Genomic DNA, 24,402 nt, shown 5'->3' on the forward strand with positions numbered 1-24,402 from the left:
GGAAGCAGTGGAAGAACAGTTGTACCGAAAGCCGGTCGACATTGAAGAAGCTATGAATACTCACAGAAATTTCGTGCAAGAATTCAATGATACCACTAGATATAACCCTAAGCTCTCGTTAACATGGGCGATGAGGAATATTGCTCGGAGAAGTTGTGCAAATCGACACAAAAACAAACTTGCTTAGAACAAATTTAGTTCTTTTTGTAATAATCAGAGCTCTAGTTGTGTTCCTAGGATAGATTTTAATGTAAACTAACACGAGATCTGCACTTGGAATGAGAGAAATATGCCACAACATCAGTCCTGGTGAATTGAATATCCAGTACGAGATAAGTGAATGCCATTGAAATAAATTCAAAAAATCATGTTAAAACTCGCCCACTAAACCTCAGTAAATCAAATTTCAAGAACGGTAATACCAAATGGCGTGTAAATCTCATGGGCAAGTGCAAGACAATGGGACAAAAGGGTGCATTCATTCATCGCCTGTTATAACACGAGCTTAAGGATAAGTTAGAGTCGCATGCAATGCATCATATATAGGACTGACTTCTTGAGACATTGGTTAATTTGATGAAGTACAAGGCCAAAATGTTATGCTGAGAATGAATGATCAAACAAAAGACCAATTGACGAACATGAAGCACAAGCACTGTGCGTTTTCTTCATCACTCAACACCTTCCAGGCTACAGCTCTCTCGTAAGAAATCGGTCGTCCCATACTCGACAAGCAAATGCCACCTTCAAGATATACAAAACCCTGCAAATAACAATAGTGAAGGTCTGATTGCATTCCACAGTTTTCAAATTCAGGTTGAACAAGAACATGTTCAAAATATTTCCGACCAATCTTTAGCCCAAATTATTTTTTTTCAAATTCTCACGAGCTTTCATATAATTAAAAATATAACTTTAAATATATTCACCATTAAATTAAATAATCGAGCTCATTAGAGTTCTAGCTATAGTTTGGGCATTTAATTATTAAAGCTCTATATTGAGAGTTCCAAAACGGGAACCAAACTTGACTTTTAAAGTCTAAGTTGAGCCAACCTCGAGCCAACGTAATTCATTTTTCGAGCTTGAGCTCGCTCATCGAACTCAAATATGAACATATTAATATATACCTGTTGCATGAGCTGTGGAAATTCGGCAAAGAGTGCTTTTCTTCCATTTTCGTCGAATATCTTTTCAATTGTTATGTCCTGAAGCGCAACTAAAGTAGTTTCAAGCATATCAAGTCCGGCCTGATTCGCAAATGAGAAAACTGGCAACGCCTGCTCATAGAATATAAATGACTTTGAATGAGCATTCACAATGTGTTTAGATTCAATGAACGATGCAGCAGATGCTTTCTAACGTAAAACATATTCATAATTACCTTTAACGAGCAACACATCACGGCATCAGAATGGTGCCAGAGCATTTTAAGAACACATTCACTTCCTTCAGAGGCAGCAGATTTGAGCAGCTCCGCACCTATGAAATATCTGCAAATAAACGACAGACAGAAAGGACCAATGACTTACGAACTACTTAATAAACAATATAAAGGGGATTATTATCGTTTTCAATATTGTATCTCAGATTAGTTGAATATAATGAGTAATAGCAGTTCAGATTTTTCCATGTCCCTCTTGTCCAAGAAAGATTTGGCCAACTCTAAATTGCAACGAATATACTAATGATAAAAAGATTGTAAAGAGAAAGCCAGTGGTACCTGTAGCTTTGACAAATCCAACGAGCTAAAGTTTGTGCTTCAGGAGTACCAGGAGGTATCCGTAAACTAGCAATAGAACCGAGACAAGAAGCAGAGAGAGCTATTGCCACCCTTTGAACAGATGAAATGATACTGCGAACGTACTGTCTAGCCATCGCTGCTATGCTTTCCTGAAGGTGGATTTCAAATGCAAACTGAAATGCTATTGTCATGACAGATTTTGCAATGCCATGGTGACCATGATGTTCACCCGGAGGTCTATTTATGGCAGGTCCCACTTCGAGAGTTGATGCAAGGTCCAGCGTACGATTTGGGCTTGATGCATCCTGCAGTGGTTAAAAAAGAAAGTGAACTTGAAACCAACGTAAAACACAAGAAATAGATATTATTGTTAACGCTTAAACTTATAATTGGTTCAACTCTCTTGAGCTCAAGGTTCGGGGCATGAAGTCTTTATATGGTACCAGAGTATCACAGTTTCAAAACTCCTAAATAACATAATCTATACATATCATTTGATCCTTCAATGCCTAATGTCAACTTGAACATTCACACAATTAAAAATTAATCTCAAATATAAATCCAATGTTGCACAACCATAGCTTGAAGTAAAAAAAAAAAAGCGATTTCTATCAATTTTTATATTGCAACTGACTAAACTTACTACTTTGCAATCAAGGGGAATGATACGAAAACCGGAGGGGAGAAGGGGAGCATCATCAGAGAAAGAGGCATCTATTGGAGCAAATACAAGTTCCGCACAGGTTCCAAAGGCATTCTCGTCCACCCCACTGCAGACCTAAGCAATCACCACATTGAAACACGTAACCAAAATATAACAATGCTTGGAGATATGCCTCAAAATCATTTAAAGGCAAAACTTACTTGCAAGAGGAAAATATCGCTAGGCATAATAACGTCATCTCGATAATGGGTCATGTTTTCCAGCCTAATCACTTCCATAAACTGCTTTCCAGGATAAAGAGGCAGTAAGATTAAAAAGAAGAATAAAGCAGTAGCATCTGTAAGTAGCATACCCCATAGCGTATGAAGTCAGCAGCAAAATATACTAAAAGTAAAATGATTTGATTGTACTTGCCTCTTCATTTTCGATAGTGTGCGCCAATGGAAGAATAACCTGACCACCGAAACACCCAACTCGGGATACAGGTAAGGTACAAGGACCAGCTTTAACAGAAACAGCCGAATAGGCGTCAATACCACTATCTGCCCACTCCGATCTATGCTCCCGCAGAAACCTCAAAAGTATAGCCGGGGGAACATTCTGCAAGGAAAAATATATATATATAATCAATTATCCATCACAAATAACCAACATAAGTTAGAAGTCAAACAAACTAAATCAGTACATCCTTACCTGTAAAAGCATTGATGCCTTAACACACAATATTGCGCTGCTCATAGATGGAAATCCATTCGCAAAGTTTTGCATTGTTCCAGTCAATTTTCCAGGAGATGAGTTCACGTGAACGGTAACATCATCCACGCCATCACTTTCTATCATAGACCAGCCCTCATCCGTGAATCCATTTACAGCCTCGTTAAAGCTTCTGCATAACAAGGCAAGTACAAAATTTTAATATAACTCGATCAGCAGACTTCAGTGATGAAAAAGTTTCAGAAACAAGCAAGCAAGCAACCTGCTTAATCTTTGACCAAGTGCACGCAAAGCTGCTGGTCTTCTCCCCCATCCAACCACGTTTGGCTGAGAAACTTCTTGGGAGATCTGCCTCAACTGGCGTAAACCCTGAAAAGTTTTATCATCATTTCATATAAATCAGTCCACACTTCGAGACAGGATCAAAAATATCATAAAGACAATATAATATGAAAAAGTAGTAGCGGAACCAGAAGTTTCAAGAGATACGGGAAAAACTAAAAATCAAAACGTTTTGTGGGGGTAAAATCATAAATGATATGATTTTACAGTAGTACATCAGAATATATAGATTTAGGAAAATTTTAAATGGAAGGAGTGATCAACTCTGTCAACCCCTCTAATTCCGCCAATACAAAGATATGGTGTCCCTATTAAGATAAATATATATAATCCTACAGCAACTGTCGTCCTCTGTGCAAGCAACGTTGATGATTCATACAAAGGCCGCAACACTTCAGGTACACTCCAAGGCTGACAAGTATAATAAGGCCAAACTGTTAATTGAACTTGATTGGCTATGCCGAATTTCAATAAAAGAGAAAATAAGATACCTCTAAATCCATATGGTCAACTATATGAATAATGGAGCCTCCACCTTCACATGGTCTTATTAGGTATCCACTCGGTAGCATTTCAGCTCTCACAAAAGGTGGCACTGGTGGCATGCTGGGACCATTCTGAGTGTTGTTCAGCGATCTTTCGCATACCTATGCAGACGATTCAGAGGCAACGAAGGGATGTGTGATCTAGATTATATATTATTGAGTAATTTATGTAAGTAATTAGAAACCTACCACAAGGCTACCATCCTCCATAACAGAAGTATAGCGTAGTAACCAAAAGTCACGAGCTGGTGCCAAAGTAGTGATTGCGTAGAGCTGAATCAATAGTAAAATAAGCACTTGGTTTCGAATCTAACCATATGTATGAAATGAAATGATTAACAAAGAAAAATATGAAATTCAACCTGCATGTACAGCAATTCTATGGTTCCACCATTTCCAGTAGACAAGACGTTGAGGACATCCACAGTTCGGCAATCACGGTACCATGCCGGCCGATCTTTTAGAATTTCAGCAACCTGATCAAATATCAAGGATTATTATCATTGATATAGAACTGCGACATAAAATGATAATTTGCCATAACAAAGCATGCTCTGTCAAAACTCACTCTCGTAGGCTCTAAACCCACAAGGCCACATGCACGTGATGCTACACCAGTGCAACCGTGAGAAATAGCAATGATTCCAATGGAATCCGGACCAGGCTGCAGAACAAAAGGATATGCAATTTCAGAATAACAGGATATGGTGTATGAAGAAGAAAATGAGAAAAAATAAGTATGATGAGAAATATTGATGGTGCAGAACGATTGAGACGCAAAGCACCGAAAAGTGCAGTCGTACTCTGCTTTTAACAGTAACAAACATCTTTCAACAATTATTCTATCACATGGTAATGATACTAAAGCAGGGTATTACCTTCATCCCAGGCATTTGGACCCACTCCACAGCAGTTCCAGTAGCCTTTGATAGAAACTCTGTTAAAGTCTCCTCTGCAATGGACAAAAGTCTAGAAACATACAAAAAAATCATTAGTTTAAAACAATTTGAAGGACAAGAAAAGAAGTAGCGGAGCCACAAATGAATGATGGGAGACAACAATAAATGAAAAAGAAATCCTTCTTTGTATTTGGGAAAGCAAAATACCATTTTAATATGTATACTATATAAAAAATATGAACGTGTACGATAGTACGAGGGAAATCGCCCTGCTGTCCCCCTCTACCTCAACCACTACAAAGAGCAAGAAACACTCCACTCGGCACTCACCCAGCTGGACTTGCATCCCTTGGGGGATGCTGAGGAGTTGAGTGGTGCTGACCACTTGTTACCACTGATTCACAACTATTATCAGTGGTGGCAAGAGTTGCCTGTGACACCAAAAAAAACTCCAGACTATCAGGAGTACGACAATAAAAGAAGTGATAAATTACAAATTCAATCGTCGCATGAGCTTAACTTGTTCTCATTAATTCATTTCCTTAACTACTCCCTAATCCAACGTATCAAAGACATGTTTAGTTCAAGATCAAAGTGACGAAAAAAAGAGAGTGCCACAGAGAGAGAGAATTTTGATTTCCATTACATTTTGAGTCTGCTGGCGGAAGAAACTATTTTCATACACCAAATGTGAAACTTGCTTCTGCAACCTATCGTTTTCCTCCATCAACAACTTATTCATGGCCGTCAATTTCCGGTTCACGGCTTGAAGGCGCGACGCCTCTTTTCGCTGTTTTTCTCTGCATCTGCACCAAATCAAGCAGAAGAACCTTTGATCCATGATGGTCTAATAGTCTAAAACAATCAAGAATCACGATTCATCTTATTCGAGAATATGAATCAAATCTCGGTATTAGGATCAATCTCAACACATAAAACCACATAAGATGAAATCTAATAAATCTTGACAAATTAAGCTTGATCTTTGCAACTGTTAACACTTGAAACATAATACCTTCTGTTTTGAAACCAAACTTTGATCTGCTTGGGCTCAATATTGGCGAGGATCGGATATTCCCGGATCAGCTGCTGCCGTCTCATTGAACTCGGTTTAGGGCAATCATAGTACACCCTCTCCAAAGCGTCCACCTGCTCAGGTGTGTACCTTACATATTTTCCGTTATCTATCACCATTTTGCTGCTGTCTTTGCTGGCTGACGTCACCGCCATCATCACACTTCAAGAAACCAATAGCTAAATTAATTTTTTTTCTTGACCAAATGGATTGCACAAATTCAATAAAACAAATCCGAAAGCTTTTCGATAAATGAATGAACTTTCTTTCTTTCAAAAACTCTCTTTATTCCCTGAAAATATGAATTTCATCTCCATTTTTCTAATAACAAAACAAGAACCAAAGTAACTATATTCATATTGGAGTACTCGAACTCTTATTATACCAAGTTGATAACTTTATACCTCAGTTTCTCATAACATAACAAATAAGTGGCAGCCCACAAAACCAAAATTACTCAAGCTTGTGTCTTTATCAATCCATTTCTGTGCGTGTCGTCAAAACGTGTAAAACTTTGTTTCTTGTGAGAAACTTGTGTATGAAGCGTCTCCAAACTCCACTACTCTTCAAGTTCAAGAAACCTCAGGGAGAAAAACACACAGACGAGCACAGAGAGAAATATAGACACGCATAGTAAAAATACGTACGTGCATAAATGTGCAATCTATCCTTGGGGTGGTTTTCTGAAGGTAAAAAGTTGTCGTCTTGCAGCTTCAGAAGCACGCAGCATCAAGAAGTAAACGCAAATCCTCCATTCTTACCGTTATCTTGTATCTTTTTTTCTTCAAAACAAACCGAAGAGCCTCCAAATACCTTAAAATTTTCCAAACATATTCATAGACAAAGATATACACGACAAATCACATATAGATATATGGGTTTTACTCTCTCTTGCGGGTGGAAGTGAAAGATGAAGATTCTGTTTGAGTATTTTTAGAGAGAACGGGAACAGAGGGGACACAAATTGGTAGTGGAAACCATTGATATTAGTGTGGGTTCAGATATAGTGCTGTCTTCTTTTTCGGCGTTGTTTGATTTTGCTTTTGCTTTTGTTTCTGCTTTTTTCTTTTTTTTTTTGAAGCTAATTAATTAAATAATTAATACACAATTCAACCAAATTTTAACTGATATCAGTCCCATTACAGCAGTGCATTCGCATTCGTAAAATATAAAATCAGGAGGAGGCTTCTCCTGACTCCTTATGTTCCAAAGAAAATAACAGAGACGTTAGTTAAATACGCATTTATGTCTTTTTCTAACAAATATATTTATTTTGCTTTTTAGCACTTAAAAAGATTTGGCCTTCTTCAAAATCCAATGCCCACCTACGTTGTACATGTGTCCTACCTACTACTAATAGCTCACGTCACATATAAATGGGAGTGATTTTTTATGTCATTTGTATTTGTCCATTCATGTATACGACAATCCTATCATATAATTTTTTCGTTTGTAAAGAATTTAGCGTTGAAATAAAAAAATGCTTCAACGCAAATCATAGGAATAATTTAAGCGTATATCGTTAGAGACTATACATTTGAAAGAAAATATGAATTAAGAGAGGTAGTAATGATTGTTTGGGCCAACTGGTATAAATAAAAAATAAATTTTGAGATAAAAGAGAGAATATATAATTAACCAGTTTTCGCATGCGCCATATCTTGGATATGTAAATATGGCCGCCGACATCATCATCTTATTTGATTAATTGCGCTCTCTATTCATCACTCCTGTCCTCGTCGAATTATCCATTCTGTTTGTCTAATCTTGACATACACGCAAATAAATAAATTTAAACAAATGTGTTCAGAAAAATATATGATCGGCGGTCTTCCTCAAATTCTGCCACTAATAATTTGATATTTTTATAAACAATTTCCGTTTATGAATAATGGGAGACCAGACTAAGTGGTTCCATAATATTCCTATATTTCACACCATTATTTTCCAAGTTAAAAATCGTTTTCCAATCTTAGGTAATTTCTTTCAGATTGACCGGGATTGTGTTTGCGTTGATAGCGGCTTTTACCATCAACCCCTTTTTTCCAATTTATTTTTCTCGTGGATAACTAAGATATTTTAAAATATATTCGTCAAAATTTTATATTTATTTTTCTTTGATGATTCGTATTAGGTTTTTGTCAATGTGTAAATTCCCCCAGGACCACTTCATGGACATGAGTGAGATTGAATACTCGCAAGTTGCTAATCCAAAGCAACTGTTCATCCAAAGTCGAAGAGAAAATTGGTTCAGGCAGTGATTTGGAGAAAGACTCCTTTCCTTCAACTGATCAAGAAGCCAAAGTTTCAGAAGACTAAGCCGACTGCAGTTTCAGCGCATATTGCACCAATTTTTGCTCATAGAATTGTACATGAAAATGGTTTATAAAAGACAATAATAGAAATATTTACTCTGCCATACTTTTTTTTCAAAAAAAAATTTGTTTATTCCATCCCAGTGGGCCCGCATGTTTTGGATTTTGGGAAGTGTGGCCCGCACGCGTGACCGACTTTATATCGTGCTTCTCGCCATACCATCTTTACGCTTATTTATTTATTTCTCACGCTATGCCCAGTTCATTCCTTTTGTCAATTAACTATTTTTCCCACGCGCCCTCTCGTAAAGTGAGAGCCAAACTTTAAAGAATATGCAAGTCCCAATTCAGATCTTCTTTAGAAGAAAAAAAAAAGAATTCAATAATTTATACTAAAGGTAAACGGAGTGGGTAGATAATAAATATAGAAAAAATAACAACTGGAATAAAAATATGTGAAACGAGATGAACATTAATTACTATATGTATTTTTTTAAGAAAATAACTATATAACTAAATGGCCCTTAAATAAATCAAAAGAACATGTATCTTGGTAGTAGACATGTTCGAATCTCATCATTCCTAAATTTTTTAATTCCAACCTTCTCTCTTCTTCCGTTTTTTTTTACATCAATTTTAAACTATAAAATATTATAAAATAAAAAAGAAAAATAAATAATAAATAAAAGGACTGAGGAAAGTAGGCTTGATTCTTGGTCAATTGTAATTCATCGTAAAATTTTTTTATTTCGAAAAACAAACTAAACGAAAAAGGCGAGAGAAAATCGGGCGATCATATTACTTTAAATTTTAATCACAGCATTTATTAAGTTTTTTTTTTTCGTTTTAGACTTGTTTTTATTAGAAAATTTTGTTTGATGTTATCTAGAATCTTGAATTGAAATATAGGTCGTGTTATATATATATGTATATACAATTAATAACGCAATAAATTGAAAATAAATGCTGTTTTTGGCATTGGAATATTGGGCCAAGAATTAGATTTTCATGGGCGGGCTATAAGAATTTGGCCGAGTAGCGATATAAGGTGACTTGAAGAACACAATTTCGTTCTTAGTAGAAAATCTCCAAGCCATGCTTCGCTGACACCGTCACGTGTTCCAACATTAGAGATTAACGTACATATATATAAACTACGTACATAATGTGATATCGTGAAAAAACATTGAGAATTAATTAACAGTGCAAACTATATATATAAACACACACACACACACACACACACACACACATATATTCGACAAAGGTAAATACAAGATTATTTATGTAGTGTAGAAAATGTTTATCCGAAAAAATAACTGTGAGGGATGGATGACCTTGCTCCTAAGCAAAGACCATTCCATTTCATGCATTTCAAATCCCAAATTCAGCCGTAGATATAATACTATCATCCTACAAAAGTAAACAAATAAATTAAATATATTGGAATATGGAGAATGCATGTATTTCGATCGACTATGGCTCAGGTATTTTGTTGATGATACTCAATTTATGAAACACATTTCTATTTACCGAGTAATTAATGTTCGTCCTATCCAAATTAGCAAATGTTCATATAAATTATATACATTTTCATAATTTCGTATTATTAATAACCAATTTAAAACAACCAAATCTACATCTCTATTCTAAGCCATAAATCCCAATTTTAATTTCACGGAGGAATCATTCTCAAGCGAGGATTTGCACGAGTTCCATCTTATGCAAGCCCGAACAAGCGAACCATCCGAGCCCGAGACGCCACGGACCTGCCCAATTCTCCCCCCTGAACTGGCTGTCCCCACAAAGGCCCGAAGCAAGCGTTCACGGCCCACACAACACGAGTATAACAAAACATTTGCTTTAGGTTGCAGTCCCCCCCTATATTATAATTCACGCAAGAATTATGTTTAAGATACAACAAATATATTATACATTAATATATACCATTTTATTTACAACAATTGTTTCGAGAAATTTTGATAAATAAAATTTTTTTATCGATTTTTTTGTGTTGTAAAAATTGTTATAGATATACCACGACTCTTTACACAACAAAAATATTATTGGAAAACCAAGTTTTTGGTTACCAGTTATATTATCTAATGGCAGTTGGTTTAAAATTACATCAAGTATTGTATTGGGTTCAAACCAGATATGTGGAAAAGCACGTTTCGAGAAGGCAGTAAGTAATATGAGGAATTGACACACCATCCAAAGTTTAACCAAGGAATTCTTGAAATAAAAATTGTCAAGATTTTGATTCTTGAAACCAAATAGAGAGAACTCTGATTCAAGAAGAAGATACGATACATCTGATCAAATAGCTTCTTCAGCTTGTAAACACTCGTCAATTATCATAGTCCATTATCGGGGCACACAGATACCTAGCTCTGGAACAAGAAGACCAAAATCCACACGTTGAGCATTAATACCATACATCAGATAACTCTAAGAAAAATCAACCTAAAAAATACAATTATAAGGACTAGAGGAAATGGAAATGGAAATGGTTGAATGCAGCAATTAGTCGTCATAAAATCAGTAAAATCAATTATGTACTCGTGCCTCTTCTCCTCTGTCTGGCATTATATAGAGTTTTCTATTTAGAATAAAACGACTACATATTAAGAAACATAAGGGCTCTTCTATTTTCAATTGTAATCTAAAGATTTCCTCAAGTAAATTTGAGCTGAAGATGTCATGCATATATTGGTGACCGTATTCAAAATTTAAACAAAGATATAACGTTCAACAGGTTTGAGGACAGATAATTCTATTAAAGCAAGGTAACGACAGAGGAGAAGAATGCATTGTGATAAGGGACCACATAGACAGCTTCACATAGCATAAGAATTACACCATCGATGCCGCTGAGAAGGAATAAGCTTATTGTGCCCAACAATATCACGCAGCGTACGCTGCACTCTTATAAGAATTTCGGGATTCAATGTGTTGTAGTGCAGTGATAATAGAGTGATAGATGGTCATAGGTGTCAGCTCCGTGCAAGTGCTGGGCAAAATTGTGCACCGCCACGACGACTGTTGAGTGGTCATAGAAGGACTAATCTTTTGGGTTTGGGCTCCTACCTCAAGCTTATAGCCAAACACATTGTTTCAGCCGAATAAGCTGGACAATACACTCAACTTCCCCCAAGTAAAACTTTTATTTAACCAAATGGCATAGCTCACAGCTTCTGGCTTTTTAAAGAAGGCCACTTACATGCACAAGATGCTGCTTTCGATACTTGGAAACCAAACTCGGAGAAACTTAATTTATAACAAAACCAACCATATGATAAAGCCGCCAACCTGGAAATTTCAATCAATTGTGGTGTGTAGAACACGAGAAGATAAAATCCCAATGGCTGGATATCATAAAGTCCGTTTAGAATCATTAGTCTGTAAACTCAATCTAATGACTGAAGTTTACGGTTCTACGTAAAAGTCATTAAACTTATTGTCTTTGGCTCAATCTTGTGCTAAAAAGTGCAAAAAATGAAGGTAAAGACACGTTTAGTTTTAAGAAGAGCATACAACTCTATCTACATGTTCGCTCACTGAATTGACATTACATGCCTTTAATAATACATTCCAAAGTATATTGCAGCTAAACGAATTTGGCCCCATGCTACACGGTGTTATTCCTAGAAATAACGACACATATATCAAGCAAGGAACTTGGATTAAAGTCTCTGGAAAGCTAAATATGCATTTTGACTCCACGAAGTACTAAATTAAATGAAACAGTAAGATCTCATCGTATTCCATTAAATTTTCCCACTAAATTGCTATTGACTTCAGCAAAAAAGCCACCTAATAAACAATCTTCAGCGAGAATTACACATTTGGTTGGGAATTTCACCAAATTTGCATTTGCTGCATAAAAATCAACTAAAAACACCGTTGTTGAAGCAAAGCTTCTGGAAAGATAGCATCAGATGATTAGAATACGGCATTTTTGTTAAGATATGAAAAAACTAGGAAGTATTCTTACATAAACAATACAAAATTTATCAAACCCCAGGGTTGGCACTGCAGAGCATACCCTGAGACAAGGATCTGCAGCCAATGGTGTCAGCACCCAGGCAAGAAGTCAACCTAGCCGAGGAAATAGCCGAGTGGAGTGGTAACAGAGACTGTAAAGCTCCCATTTGCGACCATGGCCTGAAATGCAAGATCTTACATTTGATTTGATGACATAAGAAGTCTTGAATTTAGATGACCCAATCATTTAAAATCCAAATAAAAAACTTATTCAGAAATTTAAAGAGAACAGATATTTGCCATCCTCACGTACTTGGCTATGCAACTAATTCCAGGTGCACTATACGATATGGGTCATAGAAATAATAGGGTTCGTCTTTTTACAATAAAATGCCGTCGGTTGAATGATAAATCCATGCAACTCGTTGATAAAATAGGAAAATACAAAATCTGGAAATGATTCACATCATAAAGCACGAGCTTGGTGGTGTTTGATAAATCAAATTCTGACAATGATAAGAGATTTATCAGAAATCCATATCAGTCCAACATATATGCAGAAACAAAATCAATCGTGGAAAAATAACTAAAGTACGGTTTGGAATGAAAACCTAGAGAAAAGGGAGGGCGGGGAGCGCAAGGATTGAGCTCTGGTGCAGGGCTTCGCGAAGGTGGATTTGAGAAGGTTGAATCCAGGCCTTGAGATGGATCTGTAGCACGACGCCATTGATGGCGAATACGTTATAATTGAAGGGAGCTAGGGTTCTAGAGAAGTTTATGAAGCGAGGGTGTTTCAGAGTTTGAGCCAGGGCTGACTCTTGTTTATTAATTAAGAAATTGCTATTAAATGTTTTGTAAAATCTATTAATTTTTAGAAAATAAAAAAAAAAAAAAAAAAACAACAACAACAACGATATGCAATTTTCAGACATCTCCTTCTGGGCTTGGTCTACGCGTGATCATTCAAGTAAAACCTACAAGATGGTCATATAGATAGACATCTTGACTGAAAAATCATAAAGGATGTATGGGTGTGGCACAGTTCTCTTCTAAAGACTTATGGTTTTACTTTTTTCACCACGGTAGTCGAATAGCATGATCGAGCTCAACGAAGAAAACTTTTCCTATAACCTTTACATCCAAACTGAGAAGATACGCAACTGTCCTACAAAATAAACGTGTAGTTGCTTACTACTTCACTCTCTTCAACGTATAGCCTACATATAGATAAATTTGGATATACAACAACAAAATGATTTAAAAAATGCATTTAGCGAAATATAATTAAAGAACGAATGAATGAGGATCTTCTATGAGGCAACCAACTGGGAAACAACAGGAACAAATACATTATATATATTAATAAAAATAAAATAGAAGAATGAGACAACACTAATCCAATCCCCACTGAAACTTAACCCCATAAGAAGTTTCAGAAGAATTACTGTACACGGCTATGCAGCGGCTCAAGGCAACCAAAACTACAGAATTTATGGCCAAGTTCTGCACTTGGTAGTCCACAATCCTGCACCAAAAGATAGCGTCTCTCACAGTTTCTTCGGCAAGTTGTATGTTTTCTTGAGAAACCTTGACGCGGTTTCATCTTTCCTGTGGCACAAAAGTCGCAGCAACGTATTTGGTTCAATTGGGTTCCACCGCCCAGATGTTGGAGGTAATGGGAGTCGAGATTTGACAGATGAACCGTATGTTTCTAAAATCAAGCGTCTAAACAGCTCAATGAGGTTCTCTGTGTCCGTTCGAAAAAGGGGAAGTATGTCACTTGCTGTGGTTGCAAACTTATCGATTAAGTCAGCAGGCAATCCATCCCCATCGGCCCAGAATAGATCCTTAAGGGACTTGAAATCATCCTCTATTATCTGTGAGTCCTGGCGAGAAAAGGCTCGTGTAGGGCCCCCAGCAAGCAATACCAATAAAAAACCTTCAAATGAGGCTCGCATTATGTCAGCAACAATACGGGTACGCACTCTTTCTTGAACAGTGTCTGCTACAATAGACAGTGTTTTCTCAAGATCCTGGAGAAAGTGTTCGATTCTAGACGATGCAGGGTCACCAACATACAGCGAGTCCCATAAAGTGTGGCCGAGATCATGGAAGACAATTTTGTAAGCAGCTCCTTCAGACAACTGTTGGACTGCTTCAATGCAAGCAGCTGGTGTGAGTTCAAACTTCTCACTTAATCCGTTCGAAAAATCTTCTAAATTAGTGGATTCTGAGTTCCTCAATAGGGTTACTATTCTTTTCTCAACAACTTCTAACTCCATCCGTATTTTATGCAAGCTATTTATACGTACACAAAGTGGTGGAACCCCCGAAGAACTATCTCCATTAACTGTAGCAACCTGAGGATTCTTCTTCTGAGAGTTTATTGATTTATCCTTTTTCTTCCATTGAAATTTCGACTCAGCGGTACATCTGGTTAATGCCGGCATCGTAGGAATACAAGTGTTTCTTGATCCTGCATACCAAAGATTTCATAAAGTTGACTTCTAGGACATTGACAAATATTTTGGTTGAGCTAAGCAGTATAAGTATTACCACAGCCCGATTTTGCTTTCGTTACATAATATTGAAGACATTTATCAAGTCCAGTCATTAAGTCAGGGAGCAGTGCTGGATGCATTGGTATCGGCAACTGAAAGAAAGCATCCAAGGTCTCATCAACTATTCGCAAAACCTCTAGAGCTGAAGGAGCACACCCTTCTTGATTGGCTCGTGGATTCCAAATCTAAATCAGAGAAAAACAATGACATGAACAATTTCATTGCCAAAAAAAACATTTCTACCACTGTCAAGACCGAAACAGCAGTACACCACTGAGTTGTGAAATTTTTTAGAGAACAATCTTTGATAATAGTAGTAAAAATTCTTATTTTAACTAAATAAAAAAATTGATCTTTTGAATTTATGAACTTGTAAAATTTGAATTTTGTTGTTACAGTAAAGAAACAGTATAAGGTACCTCTTGTTGGAGATTTCTGTCAACCCATTCCTTCAACCTCTCTATTCTAGTCTTTATCCAAACTTTTACCATTTGAGCCATTGCACCCTCAGCTTCAAAAGGAGGCATCTCACGAATAATAGCCTTCCCACCATCATCACAGTCCACTGAATCTTCGACCGCAATTTGGACAAGATCTTTTTCCAATTTATCTGCAGCTCGCAGTATTTGTACAGCATCTGGGGTCAACTCTGTGATACCTGATATGAATTGCTTCAGCTCGTTCCCATAGCAAGCATGTAAAGTGGCAACAGCAACACCTGCGGCAAAAGGGTGCCATCCCTTTAAAATAGGGCTAAATATGTCCTTTTCTTTTGCTGCAAGCTCGCCAACATCCTTTGCAAGGATTGCAAGAACAGGAAGGGGATTTGATCGATTTCTAGGTGCCCTCCTGCTGGAATCAGCCTTCTCCATCCTCAGTAAACTCAATATTATTAATATCTTTTTTATCTGAATATTTCATGAGTTGATCAGAAAAGGAATAGCTTGGGAGAAAACCAGATCCGTTACATACTCCAGGAGGGTTTCAACTTCAGAAAAGGACCACGATAATTTACACATAACCCACTCCTGTTACTATATATTAGTCTTCATACTCTTTTTCCTAGTCGAAATTAGCTAACTATGTGATTGGATCCTGACTCAAGACAGGTGGAGTTTCGAGAAAATGAAAGGTTTGCTTGTCGGTAGACTGATCACAGATGATGATGATTCTAATTGATGTATGTGCACGTGTTGGTCATCAAAAGTTAAAAAATGTGATCATTCTGAATGATTATGGATAAAGTAAGTAATGGACATAGGATCACATAATTGCATCCCCGCCACCTGTACAGGCAGTGGAAGAAATTAATTAAGCTCACACACTGAGGCATTGTGACTGACCACCCGACTCACAATTTAATGACCAGGTTTTCCTTTCAAAATTGAAGCTCTACAAGAACGGCAGAGGAACTTGCCTGAGCAAATGCAGTGCGCAGCAATGACCTTATATAAGTGTCTATCCTGCTGCGAGTCACATCAACTTCATTTTTTCTTCTGTGGCGATACTCATTTGATATATCTTCAACCAAAATCTGAGCAGCTGAGACCCCAACCGACACAATGCTCTGCATGGACTCTATATTTCGACTATCAAATGTTTCATGATATGCCAGGAGTCTTTTCTCAGTCCATCCCAACATGGCAGTCAAAGTAGCATTTAAAATCTTCGAGTAAACTAGATCTTTTGTTATCTTTGAGTCTTTTGTGACTTCACCGAGCTGGCAATCGGCTGCATGTATTAGATCATTTTCAACTTGTCCGGTGACCACATAGTGATTGAACAGAACCCGGGTGAAGCATAAATTATGCATCATTTGGTTTAGTCCCAGGATTCCCCAAGTTTTCTTTATGAGTTCCATCAGCTCGTCAACTTCCTCCACGATAGATGTTTCATCATTTATGTCAAAGCAGGCTTCGAGAAGCATTTCATAGAGCCGGGTATTCAATGGGTAGCCATCTGCCCAGTGGCAAGAATCCAGAGATCCGTCAGATGTTCTACCAGCAAGCACCATTGTTGTAGTGCGAAGGACTTGCATTGATTCATTGTTTCTCCCAGTCTCCAGAGGCTTGTTGAAGGCTCCTTGAATAATTTGTCGTAGTCGTTGAGCAGCAGTATTAGCCTTATCCAATGCCGTGTGAGGATGCAAAAGTAGTCCAGCCTCAAGAATTTTAAGGTTTCTCTTCTGCCATGCCTCGTATTCTTGTTGATCCGCAAAATCCGAGGCTTTGAATTGTTGTAAAAGCTCTAGTGGGAGAACCATTGACTCAGTTCTCCTTCCAACCTATAACAACCAGAAAAAACTATATATTTTACCTTATGGTGAAGTACATGAAGCACAGACAATTCATTAAATCTTTGAACCAGCGAAAAAACAAAATACAATACATCTAGAGTTTAAAATAACATAATAGAATAAATTTCCATATGTGTGATGGCACATAAAACTTTGAAAGTCAATTGACAGAAACTAAGAAAGGCAGCAGGAAAAAACTAAACAAAATAGCACATTTGTCACTCTGTTAAAAAGCAAGAAAATATATTCATCTAACTTTTTATTACTTTCACTTACACATTTTGAAGAACTCAACTCATAGAAAACAAGAGATTTATCAAACACAGTAAAAATGACGTCACATAACTCCTAAAATGCCTCTTACTCCAGAAATGTCGAAACTTAAATTCCAAAAAATCATTAACTAACGCACAAATTTTATCAACAGGAAACAAACGAAAGAAACAGTAGCAAATCTACTCTTTTAATTACATCAATACAGTATCCTTCAGATCACGCGGTTCCCATTTTATAGTGCCTTTCGTAGACCTCATATCTCAAATTCAATCTAAAAGTTAAAAATTAAAAATTTACAGCACCAACGCCAAATCCAATACTGAAACCGCAGAAAACTCATTTCCTAACCAAATTAAAATAACAGTGACATATTACAATCAAAGACAGAATTTTTCTTCGATGAAGAGATAAAATTGGAAAAAAATGTTGCAAGAAATAAGAGTAATGTGATAGCTGACCTGGCTAGCAGAAATCCTCAACAAACCCCTCCTAATTCTGGTATCCATGGCTTCCGTAACCCTCATCTGTACCCTCATCAACTCCCCTATAGTCATTGGCTTCTTAACTTTCCCACCCGAACCCGAATTACCCGGACTTATACCATCGGAGCTCCGATTCGAACTAATGGATCTCATCCCTAGCGCCTTCTTCATCTTAGAAGCCGCCGCCGAATTCGATGACCTCTGCAAAGTACTACTCGAATTTCCATTAGAACTACTCGAATAGTTGGGCGAATTAGCGAGATTGCTGCTGGAAATGTAGGTGAGAGGCTTCGTGGATGCGGAGAGAGTGGCGGAAAGGAAGATCTCGTATGCCGAGGCGCGAAGGTCTGCGGCGGAGAGAGTGGGAGTGAGGTCGCCGAATGGGGAGGGAAGCGGCGAAAAAGAGGCGGCAGCTGAGGTGGCAGTGAGACATGAGGTGGCGGATGACGGAGAAGCGGCGACGGAGTTAGAGGAGGAAAAGGAATCTCTTTTGCTGTAGCCGAGGGAGCGGTCCCGGAAGAGAGACGCCATAGTTCCACCGCGTGATTGGTAAAGAGAGACAACGAAAGGTCGTAAATCTTTTTGAAATAGATTTAATTCCAATTATGCGTTTTATTTAAATTTTGTTTTATAATGATAATTATTTTGGTATAAATGAATTGCATTATCTTAAACTATAACAATCTACTATAAACTAGTAATATATTAATTAATGTATAAAATAAATATATTTTTATATGTATAAAATAAATATTTATATCAGTACAAAAATACAAAAGATTGATTAAAATAAAAATTTAAGATAAAAAATTTAAAATATTTTTTTTAAAAAAATATGAATTTGTATGTTTGAACGACAATTTCAAACAATAATTGTAGTTTGCCGTCAAATATCTAAAAATATTGTTTCAAAGCAAAAACTTGTGTGAGATGATGGTCTCACATGTCATATTTTGTGAGAGATATCTCTTATTTGAGTCATTCATGAAAAAATATTACTTTTTATGATAAGAATATTAATTTTTATTGTGAATATCGGTAGGATTGACTCATCTCACAGATAAAAATTAGTGTGAGACCGTCTCATAAGAAACCTACTCTTCTTTGAAATTACAGATACGATTATAATATGTAGATAATAATCTAATATAATAAAAATAAATAAAATTTGATAATTAATATAATATTTAATTTGATTGATAAATAATAGTTTGTTAGATTTGAACGATAAAATTTGAAATAAGATTATAAATTATTATTTTGTTTTTTAATAAATAATAAAATATTAATAATATTGTTTATTAAAAATAATATTGAAATTTAAATTTATCGAATTAATATAACATAAATAAACAATACGACGAAATAAAGATGAAATATCTAATAATTAATGATATTATACTTCAAAGTTTGCCAAAAATGATTACATGAAAGCTGTTGGTGTGCATTCTATATCAGCATGATAAAATAATTATTGATTCTGGTGACCCATCTTTTTCCACGTTACATACTCAAATTATTGTTAATCCAAAATATACATTATTATTTCATTATTTATACATTTATTTATTGAAGTGGACTTTTGTATCATTCAATTAATGAAGATTTTTACTCTCTTCCAATGATTTGCTTATTTGACCTTATTTAATGGGGTTTAATAGGATGTAAAATATTGTTGAAAATAGTCGATATATTTAATAAATATGAATAGATTGACACATGAAAAATTAAATATGGATTTATTAATTATTTTAATTTTAAAAACGCACTGTTTTTCAAAAACACTTAATACTCATAAAACTTTTAATTCCTCGGTTTAAATCACACGCCAAAATGAGCGACAATGTATCGACTGAAATTAAGATTAGAATTTTCTGTAAATCATACAAAAAAATCTATTAAAAAAAAATTTAATTTGATAGGAAACAGGAGGCTTATGGTAAGTCCACGCATTTTGGCATTTGGGAATGAAAAAAATTGCATGAAAGCTGGAATGCACAAGGGATGGGGTTGGATTTTGGTGGTTAGTTAGGCATGGATTTATCAATCTTTAATCACGTTTGAATTAATTTTAATGGTGACTGCGGTGGGAGGAGACCTCCTACTTTCTCGGATCTTAAAAATTATATGAAGTTCAGACATATTTATTCCTTTTATGTTATTTTTTTGGGATTTTGTCATTTATGCGATTGAATCAGTTTTGGTCTTGCATCATCCAAATTTCGACCTTTTTAATCTTTTTTTTTTCATTTGTAACGTCTATGTGTCACTACACACATCAAAATTACGAAAACAACAACAATAGAAGAATAAAATTAAAATTTAATAATATAAAGAATCAAAATCACACAAAAAATAAATATATATGATCAAAATTATAGTTTCCTCGTCCATTATCGACACTTTCAAAATTTTAGTTATATTAATTTAATTGGATTCCATATTATTATCATTTATCATTTACTACATAAAAAGATAACCGGGAACGCATAAGGAGATAGAAACTAGGCCCAAACCTTTGGGCCTTTACATTTTTTTCGGGACATGTTGAGGAAAGATTTGTGATCTTAGAGCATCAGCAACAAAATTAGCTCCAAGAAAACTTGGGAAAAAGTCGATGCGTCGCGTCTTCAGCAAAGGGTTAATGGGATTCAGATTTCAGAAGATATAAAGAAACCAATAAAATTTAACAAATGGTGCCTCCATCTTCTACAATCAGAGCATTCGGTTCGATAATTGTCAGATTCTCAAATGGGTTTTCTCTTAAACCCTCCAGCTCCTGCTCTTATCGTAGTAAAGCCCTTTTGTTTTTCGTTTATTTTGTGGAAATATTCCATAATTTTTGTTAATTCCCAGTATGATGTCTGTGACAGTTTTTTCGTTGTTGATGGTGAATCAGGAACTGGTTTGTTGAGTACAAAGCTGTCGTTTTTTTCGTGCTATTCTTCTGGCCCTTGGGTTTCATTTTACGGGCCTCCATGTGATACTTCCAAAAGAAAGATATGGACTAGCACTCCTCTGTGTATGGGAAGGCGCTCCTGCAAAATTGCCGGCAGAAAGGTAGCTGTGCTGAAATGTGTGGGTCTGTGTTGAAATGTGGCATTTGTATTTCTCTTATTAGTTATGAACTCTTAATTTGCTATGTGAAACGAGGAGCTGAAGTAGCTTTGCCTGCAATTTTAGATGAACATAGTTGCTGGTTGAGGTTTATTTTAAATGTGAAATCTGATCAAGTCTTGGTGGATCTTTTATTCATAAAAAAGAGAAGATGTGCTTTAGAGCACATTTTGTGGTGTATTTGTTCTACTTCGTTCTGTTTGGTTCATGGTTTCTTGAGGTGTGAATTTAACACTGATCAGAAAATTGATACGCATTTTAACATGATCAGAAATTCAATGACTGGAAAGTGGAAACTAGCAATGTGAGTTATTGAACTATCGGAATTGAATTTCTTCTCTCTCTTGAACTGTCCGTGTGTAATTCCCACTATCTCCAGCGTTGATGTTTTGTGCAAGAATTTGGAGGATCAGTAACCAAATTATCCGAACGCAGCAATTCTCTCTCAATTTGTTGTCCACATTATGCCAATCTGACTTGACTTAAGAGTGGGAAGTTATAAGTTAATTAGAAATAGACAAAATAAAGATTACTATGTCAGTTGGGACAACCGGTGAATTGATATCACTATATGTTTTTTGGTGTATGGTGCATTGGTTTATTTTATCTTAGTTTGTTAAAACACTTTGTATATCAAGTGTTTAGATATCTGGCTTTTATGCAGACCACCCAGGACGCAAAGAAAGCAAAACTGTACGCTAGATTTGGGAAGGAGGTTGTATCTGCGTAAGTGGTGCTACGACTTTGCAACAGCATGATATGATAGACTTCATTGTCAAAACAACTTTCTGTCTGTTAACAATTATAAAAGAAGAATACATGGTCGTGCGTAAATGACATTGCATGTTTCATGCATATAGGACCATGGGATTTAGTTCAAAAAGACATTCTTACCATACAAAGAACTCAAAACTGTTAAAATATAGTTATTACAGCCAATCACCTTTCATGAATTCAATTTTTCTGTTAAAGTGACTTCTGACATGGTATCAAAGCCCTTAATCAGTTGTTCATAGTCAATTATGTGCAAGTTCCCATATCTTTCATTAAGTTAGTTTTGGGTGGCCTTTGTTGCTTAATATATGACTAGTGTGTTTAATTTTGAACATATGGTACCCCAACTGTTGACTTGCACTTGTGAAAGTATTCATAATTATAAATATTATTGTTGGACCACTTCTTATGAATCCAAGTTTTGCACAAAGTGGTTTTCAGCAAGAACCAAATCCACATTGATGGATGGAGTTTTGTGTCACTCCAAAGTCCAAGACTGAATCATTTTCTCGATTTCAACAACTCCTCAGCGCTTCAGCCTTGTTTGTTATAGTTATTATTTTGGTATTTTAAAAATTGTTTTAAATGTTTTTATGTTTAATTCTCCATCTATTAAAATTCTTTAATGTCCAGGGTCAAGAAAGGTGGTTCAAGTCCGATATCTAACACAACTTTAGCTGCTTTATTCGAGAAAGCCAAGGAGCTTGATATACCAAGGGATATTCTAGATCGTAATATCAAGAGAGCTTCAGAGAAAGACCAGGAAGCCTACATAGAAAAATTCTATGAGGTTATTAACCCTCCAATTCACGATGTCCCTTCATATTTAAAGCAAGCTGCAAATCCAGATTCAACTTTTTTGGCCATTTTGCCTCCATCTCAAATACCTTTGTATGCGTATTCAGGTCTATGGTTATGGTGGAGTGGGTATGATAGTTTCGGTGTTAACAGATAAAGTAAACAGATCAGTGGCAGCTATTAGAGAGGTAGTGAAGGACTGTGGTGGGAAAATGGCAGATTCTGGATCCATCATGTTCAAGTTTAAACGTGCTCGGGTTGTGAATATAAAGGCAGCAGAATCCGACAAAGATCAACTTCTTGCTCTTGCCTTAGATGCTGGTGCTGATGATGTCATCGAACCGTCCATCGATGACGATGACACTGAAGAGGATTCAGAAAGGTTTGGAAGACTTTTCTTAATTGAGTGAGATACTCCTAGCTCCTAGGCGCTTTTCTTTTTTACCTATATATCTAATTCTTCTTGTTAATCTTTATATTTCTCAAATAATTCATCTATATCATATTCAAATACAAATTGATTGAATAATATGCTGAACAATATTTTTAAAATTAAAAAATTCTATATTTAAATTAGGCAGCCACTTAGACGGATTTTGAGTCACCTAGGCGGCGACTAGGCAGCCTAGGCGGTCGATTTTTTTAACGGCGCTCAGAGGCATCACCTTTCTAAAAATCGGGGTGGTGGGAGGCGGCGCTTTTTAGAAAACTGGTTTGGATGCAACATGGAAAAAACTTACTTTTTTTTCGGTTTTATATAAGCATTTCTGGCTTCAAATTATTTGTTTGAGGCAGTATTATCTGAATTTTTTTTATCAGATTGAATTAGAAATGAAAGACAGATATACAAAATGATAGTTGGATGTTCGGAATTCAGCATGCAAGTCCTTTGAAATTTATTAATACGATGTCTCAAATGTATCGACCACTTAATCAAGATGAAGTCAGAGATGATGCTTTTGTTTACTGACATGTTGCTTAAATATAAATTCTTTCTATATTGTATTCACTATGGCCTTTTAACTTCGTGTTTTAATTCTTGCGACCTTGCATAGATATATTAAGATCGTGAGTTCGATGGATAACTACCCAGTCATCTTATCAAAACTGCGGGAAGAAGAAATTACTTTTGAAACTGACAATGGATTTGAGCTTCTTCCTTTAACGCCTATTGAGGTACCTCGAAAGTTCTTTATACCATTAGTTCAAACCGCAAGGTTTTATCATGTATAACATTTCAATATTTTGTTTTTCCGAACCACAGTATAACATTCTGTAATCTATTGAGATTCTATCTTCTACAAATTCAAGCTTCGAGTCTCAAAGTTTCCAGTCTCTACCTGTCTAACCTTTTTTCTCGTTGCAAATCCTGGGCTCATTCTTGTTTCCATGCATGTTTTCCGTATCAAACAATTTCTCAGTGTATGAAATGTATGTGGCAGGTCGACGACGAAGCTATGGACTTGAACAAAGAATTGATGTCCAGATTACTTGAACTTGACGATGTTGATGCCGTGTATACTGATCAGAAATGATTTCCAAGACCAGACAGCAACAGCTTGGCTCTCACTTTTGTTTATTCGCTGCTCCAAAATCAAACCAAGATTTGGGGTCGTCGAATCCGCATATTTGCAGCTTGCAGAGGATCGAATGCAACAAAGCCTTCACAGTTTAAAGAGAACCATGAACTGTTGCCTAGAGGCTAGAGCATGGAGCATAATCTATAGAGGCAGTTATCATTTCTCAAAAAATGCTAAATCTTATACTCAGACACGCAGCGGAAAAATGCAATGCTCATTTCATCTGGGATTAA

General features: G+C 36.1%; 4 protein-coding genes across 5 annotated transcripts; 1 reads left to right on the forward strand and 3 right to left on the reverse strand.

The window, feature by feature from the left end:
• Nucleotides 1-460: 460 nt before the first annotated feature.
• On the reverse strand, nucleotides 461-6,970 carry LOC142545169 (homeobox-leucine zipper protein ATHB-8-like). The gene is made up of 19 exons (XM_075652165.1): nucleotides 6,631-6,970; nucleotides 5,924-6,145; nucleotides 5,555-5,714; nucleotides 5,239-5,339; nucleotides 4,888-4,978; nucleotides 4,578-4,673; nucleotides 4,372-4,485; nucleotides 4,199-4,282; nucleotides 3,956-4,111; nucleotides 3,801-3,875; nucleotides 3,385-3,491; nucleotides 3,102-3,294; nucleotides 2,823-3,008; nucleotides 2,609-2,689; nucleotides 2,388-2,522; nucleotides 1,724-2,049; nucleotides 1,385-1,493; nucleotides 1,131-1,280; nucleotides 461-763 (listed from the first exon to the last, which is right to left on the reverse strand). The coding sequence occupies exons 2-19, from the start codon at nucleotides 6,139-6,141 to the stop codon at nucleotides 617-619; spliced, it is 2,529 nt and encodes an 842-aa protein (XP_075508280.1). The 5' UTR covers nucleotides 6,142-6,145; nucleotides 6,631-6,970; the 3' UTR covers nucleotides 461-616.
• Nucleotides 6,971-10,500: 3,530 nt separating this feature from the next.
• LOC142545170 (protein NONRESPONDING TO OXYLIPINS 2, mitochondrial-like) lies at nucleotides 10,501-13,114 on the reverse strand. The gene is made up of 3 exons (XM_075652166.1): nucleotides 12,897-13,114; nucleotides 12,347-12,465; nucleotides 10,501-10,691 (listed from the first exon to the last, which is right to left on the reverse strand). The coding sequence occupies exons 1-3, from the start codon at nucleotides 13,010-13,012 to the stop codon at nucleotides 10,666-10,668; spliced, it is 261 nt and encodes an 86-aa protein (XP_075508281.1). The 5' UTR covers nucleotides 13,013-13,114; the 3' UTR covers nucleotides 10,501-10,665.
• Nucleotides 13,115-13,581: 467 nt separating this feature from the next.
• LOC142545172 (protein unc-13 homolog) lies at nucleotides 13,582-18,486 on the reverse strand. The gene is made up of 5 exons (XM_075652167.1): nucleotides 17,877-18,486; nucleotides 16,264-17,130; nucleotides 15,266-15,745; nucleotides 14,842-15,031; nucleotides 13,582-14,761 (listed from the first exon to the last, which is right to left on the reverse strand). The coding sequence occupies exons 1-5, from the start codon at nucleotides 18,429-18,431 to the stop codon at nucleotides 13,833-13,835; spliced, it is 3,021 nt and encodes a 1,006-aa protein (XP_075508282.1). The 5' UTR covers nucleotides 18,432-18,486; the 3' UTR covers nucleotides 13,582-13,832.
• A 1,970-nt stretch (nucleotides 18,487-20,456) lies between these two features.
• Nucleotides 20,457-24,166, forward strand: LOC142545174 (putative transcriptional regulatory protein At2g25830). 2 transcript variants are annotated; one of them, XM_075652169.1, is made up of 7 exons: nucleotides 20,461-20,693; nucleotides 20,800-20,960; nucleotides 21,682-21,743; nucleotides 22,425-22,581; nucleotides 22,697-22,971; nucleotides 23,645-23,765; nucleotides 24,032-24,166. In XM_075652169.1, the coding sequence occupies exons 1-7, from the start codon at nucleotides 20,594-20,596 to the stop codon at nucleotides 24,122-24,124; spliced, it is 969 nt and encodes a 322-aa protein (XP_075508284.1). In that variant the 5' UTR covers nucleotides 20,461-20,593; the 3' UTR covers nucleotides 24,125-24,166. The 2 variants fall into 2 exon arrangements, with proteins under 2 accessions (XP_075508285.1, XP_075508284.1); XM_075652170.1 differs by lacking the exon at nucleotides 23,645-23,765 and having other exon boundaries at nucleotides 20,457-20,693.
• The last annotated feature ends 236 nt before the right edge of the window (nucleotides 24,167-24,402 follow it).

This window comes from Primulina tabacum, chromosome 5 (assembly GCF_025594145.1).
Source record: "Primulina tabacum isolate GXHZ01 chromosome 5, ASM2559414v2, whole genome shotgun sequence".
In the NCBI taxonomy this organism is placed as follows: Eukaryota; Viridiplantae; Streptophyta; class Magnoliopsida; order Lamiales; family Gesneriaceae; genus Primulina; species Primulina tabacum.

Excerpts from the sequence above, each read along its gene's own strand:
- LOC142545170 (XM_075652166.1), bottom strand. The coding sequence starts at position 13,012 with ATGGCGTCGTGCTACAGATCCATCTCAAGGCCTGGATTCAACCTTCTC. Across the intron at positions 12,466-12,896 it reads CCGCCCTCCCTTTTCTCTAG|GCCATGGTCGCAAATGGGAG; the intron begins GTTTTCATTCCA and ends CTTGCATTTCAG. Across the intron at positions 10,692-12,346 it reads CTGCAGATCCTTGTCTCAGG|AGCTAGGTATCTGTGTGCCC; the intron begins GTATGCTCTGCA and ends TTCTTGTTCCAG.
- LOC142545174 (XM_075652169.1), top strand. The coding sequence starts at position 20,594 with ATGGTGCCTCCATCTTCTACAATCAGAGCATTCGGTTCGATAATTGTC. Across the intron at positions 22,582-22,696 it reads ACATAGAAAAATTCTATGAG|GTCTATGGTTATGGTGGAGT; the intron begins GTTATTAACCCT and ends ATGCGTATTCAG. Across the intron at positions 22,972-23,644 it reads ACTGAAGAGGATTCAGAAAG|ATATATTAAGATCGTGAGTT; the intron begins GTTTGGAAGACT and ends GACCTTGCATAG.
- LOC142545172 (XM_075652167.1), bottom strand. The coding sequence starts at position 18,431 with ATGGCGTCTCTCTTCCGGGACCGCTCCCTCGGCTACAGCAAAAGAGAT. Across the intron at positions 15,746-16,263 it reads TGCGCACTGCATTTGCTCAG|ATATTAATAATATTGAGTTT; the intron begins GCAAGTTCCTCT and ends CAGATAAAAAAG. Across the intron at positions 15,032-15,265 it reads ACAGAAATCTCCAACAAGAG|ATTTGGAATCCACGAGCCAA; the intron begins GTACCTTATACT and ends TCTCTGATTTAG.
- LOC142545169 (XM_075652165.1), bottom strand. The coding sequence starts at position 6,141 with ATGATGGCGGTGACGTCAGCCAGCAAAGACAGCAGCAAAATGGTGATA. Across the intron at positions 4,486-4,577 it reads TGGGTTTAGAGCCTACGAGA|GTTGCTGAAATTCTAAAAGA; the intron begins GTGAGTTTTGAC and ends ATATTTGATCAG. Across the intron at positions 2,690-2,822 it reads ACACTATCGAAAATGAAGAG|TTTATGGAAGTGATTAGGCT; the intron begins GCAAGTACAATC and ends CCTGGAAAGCAG.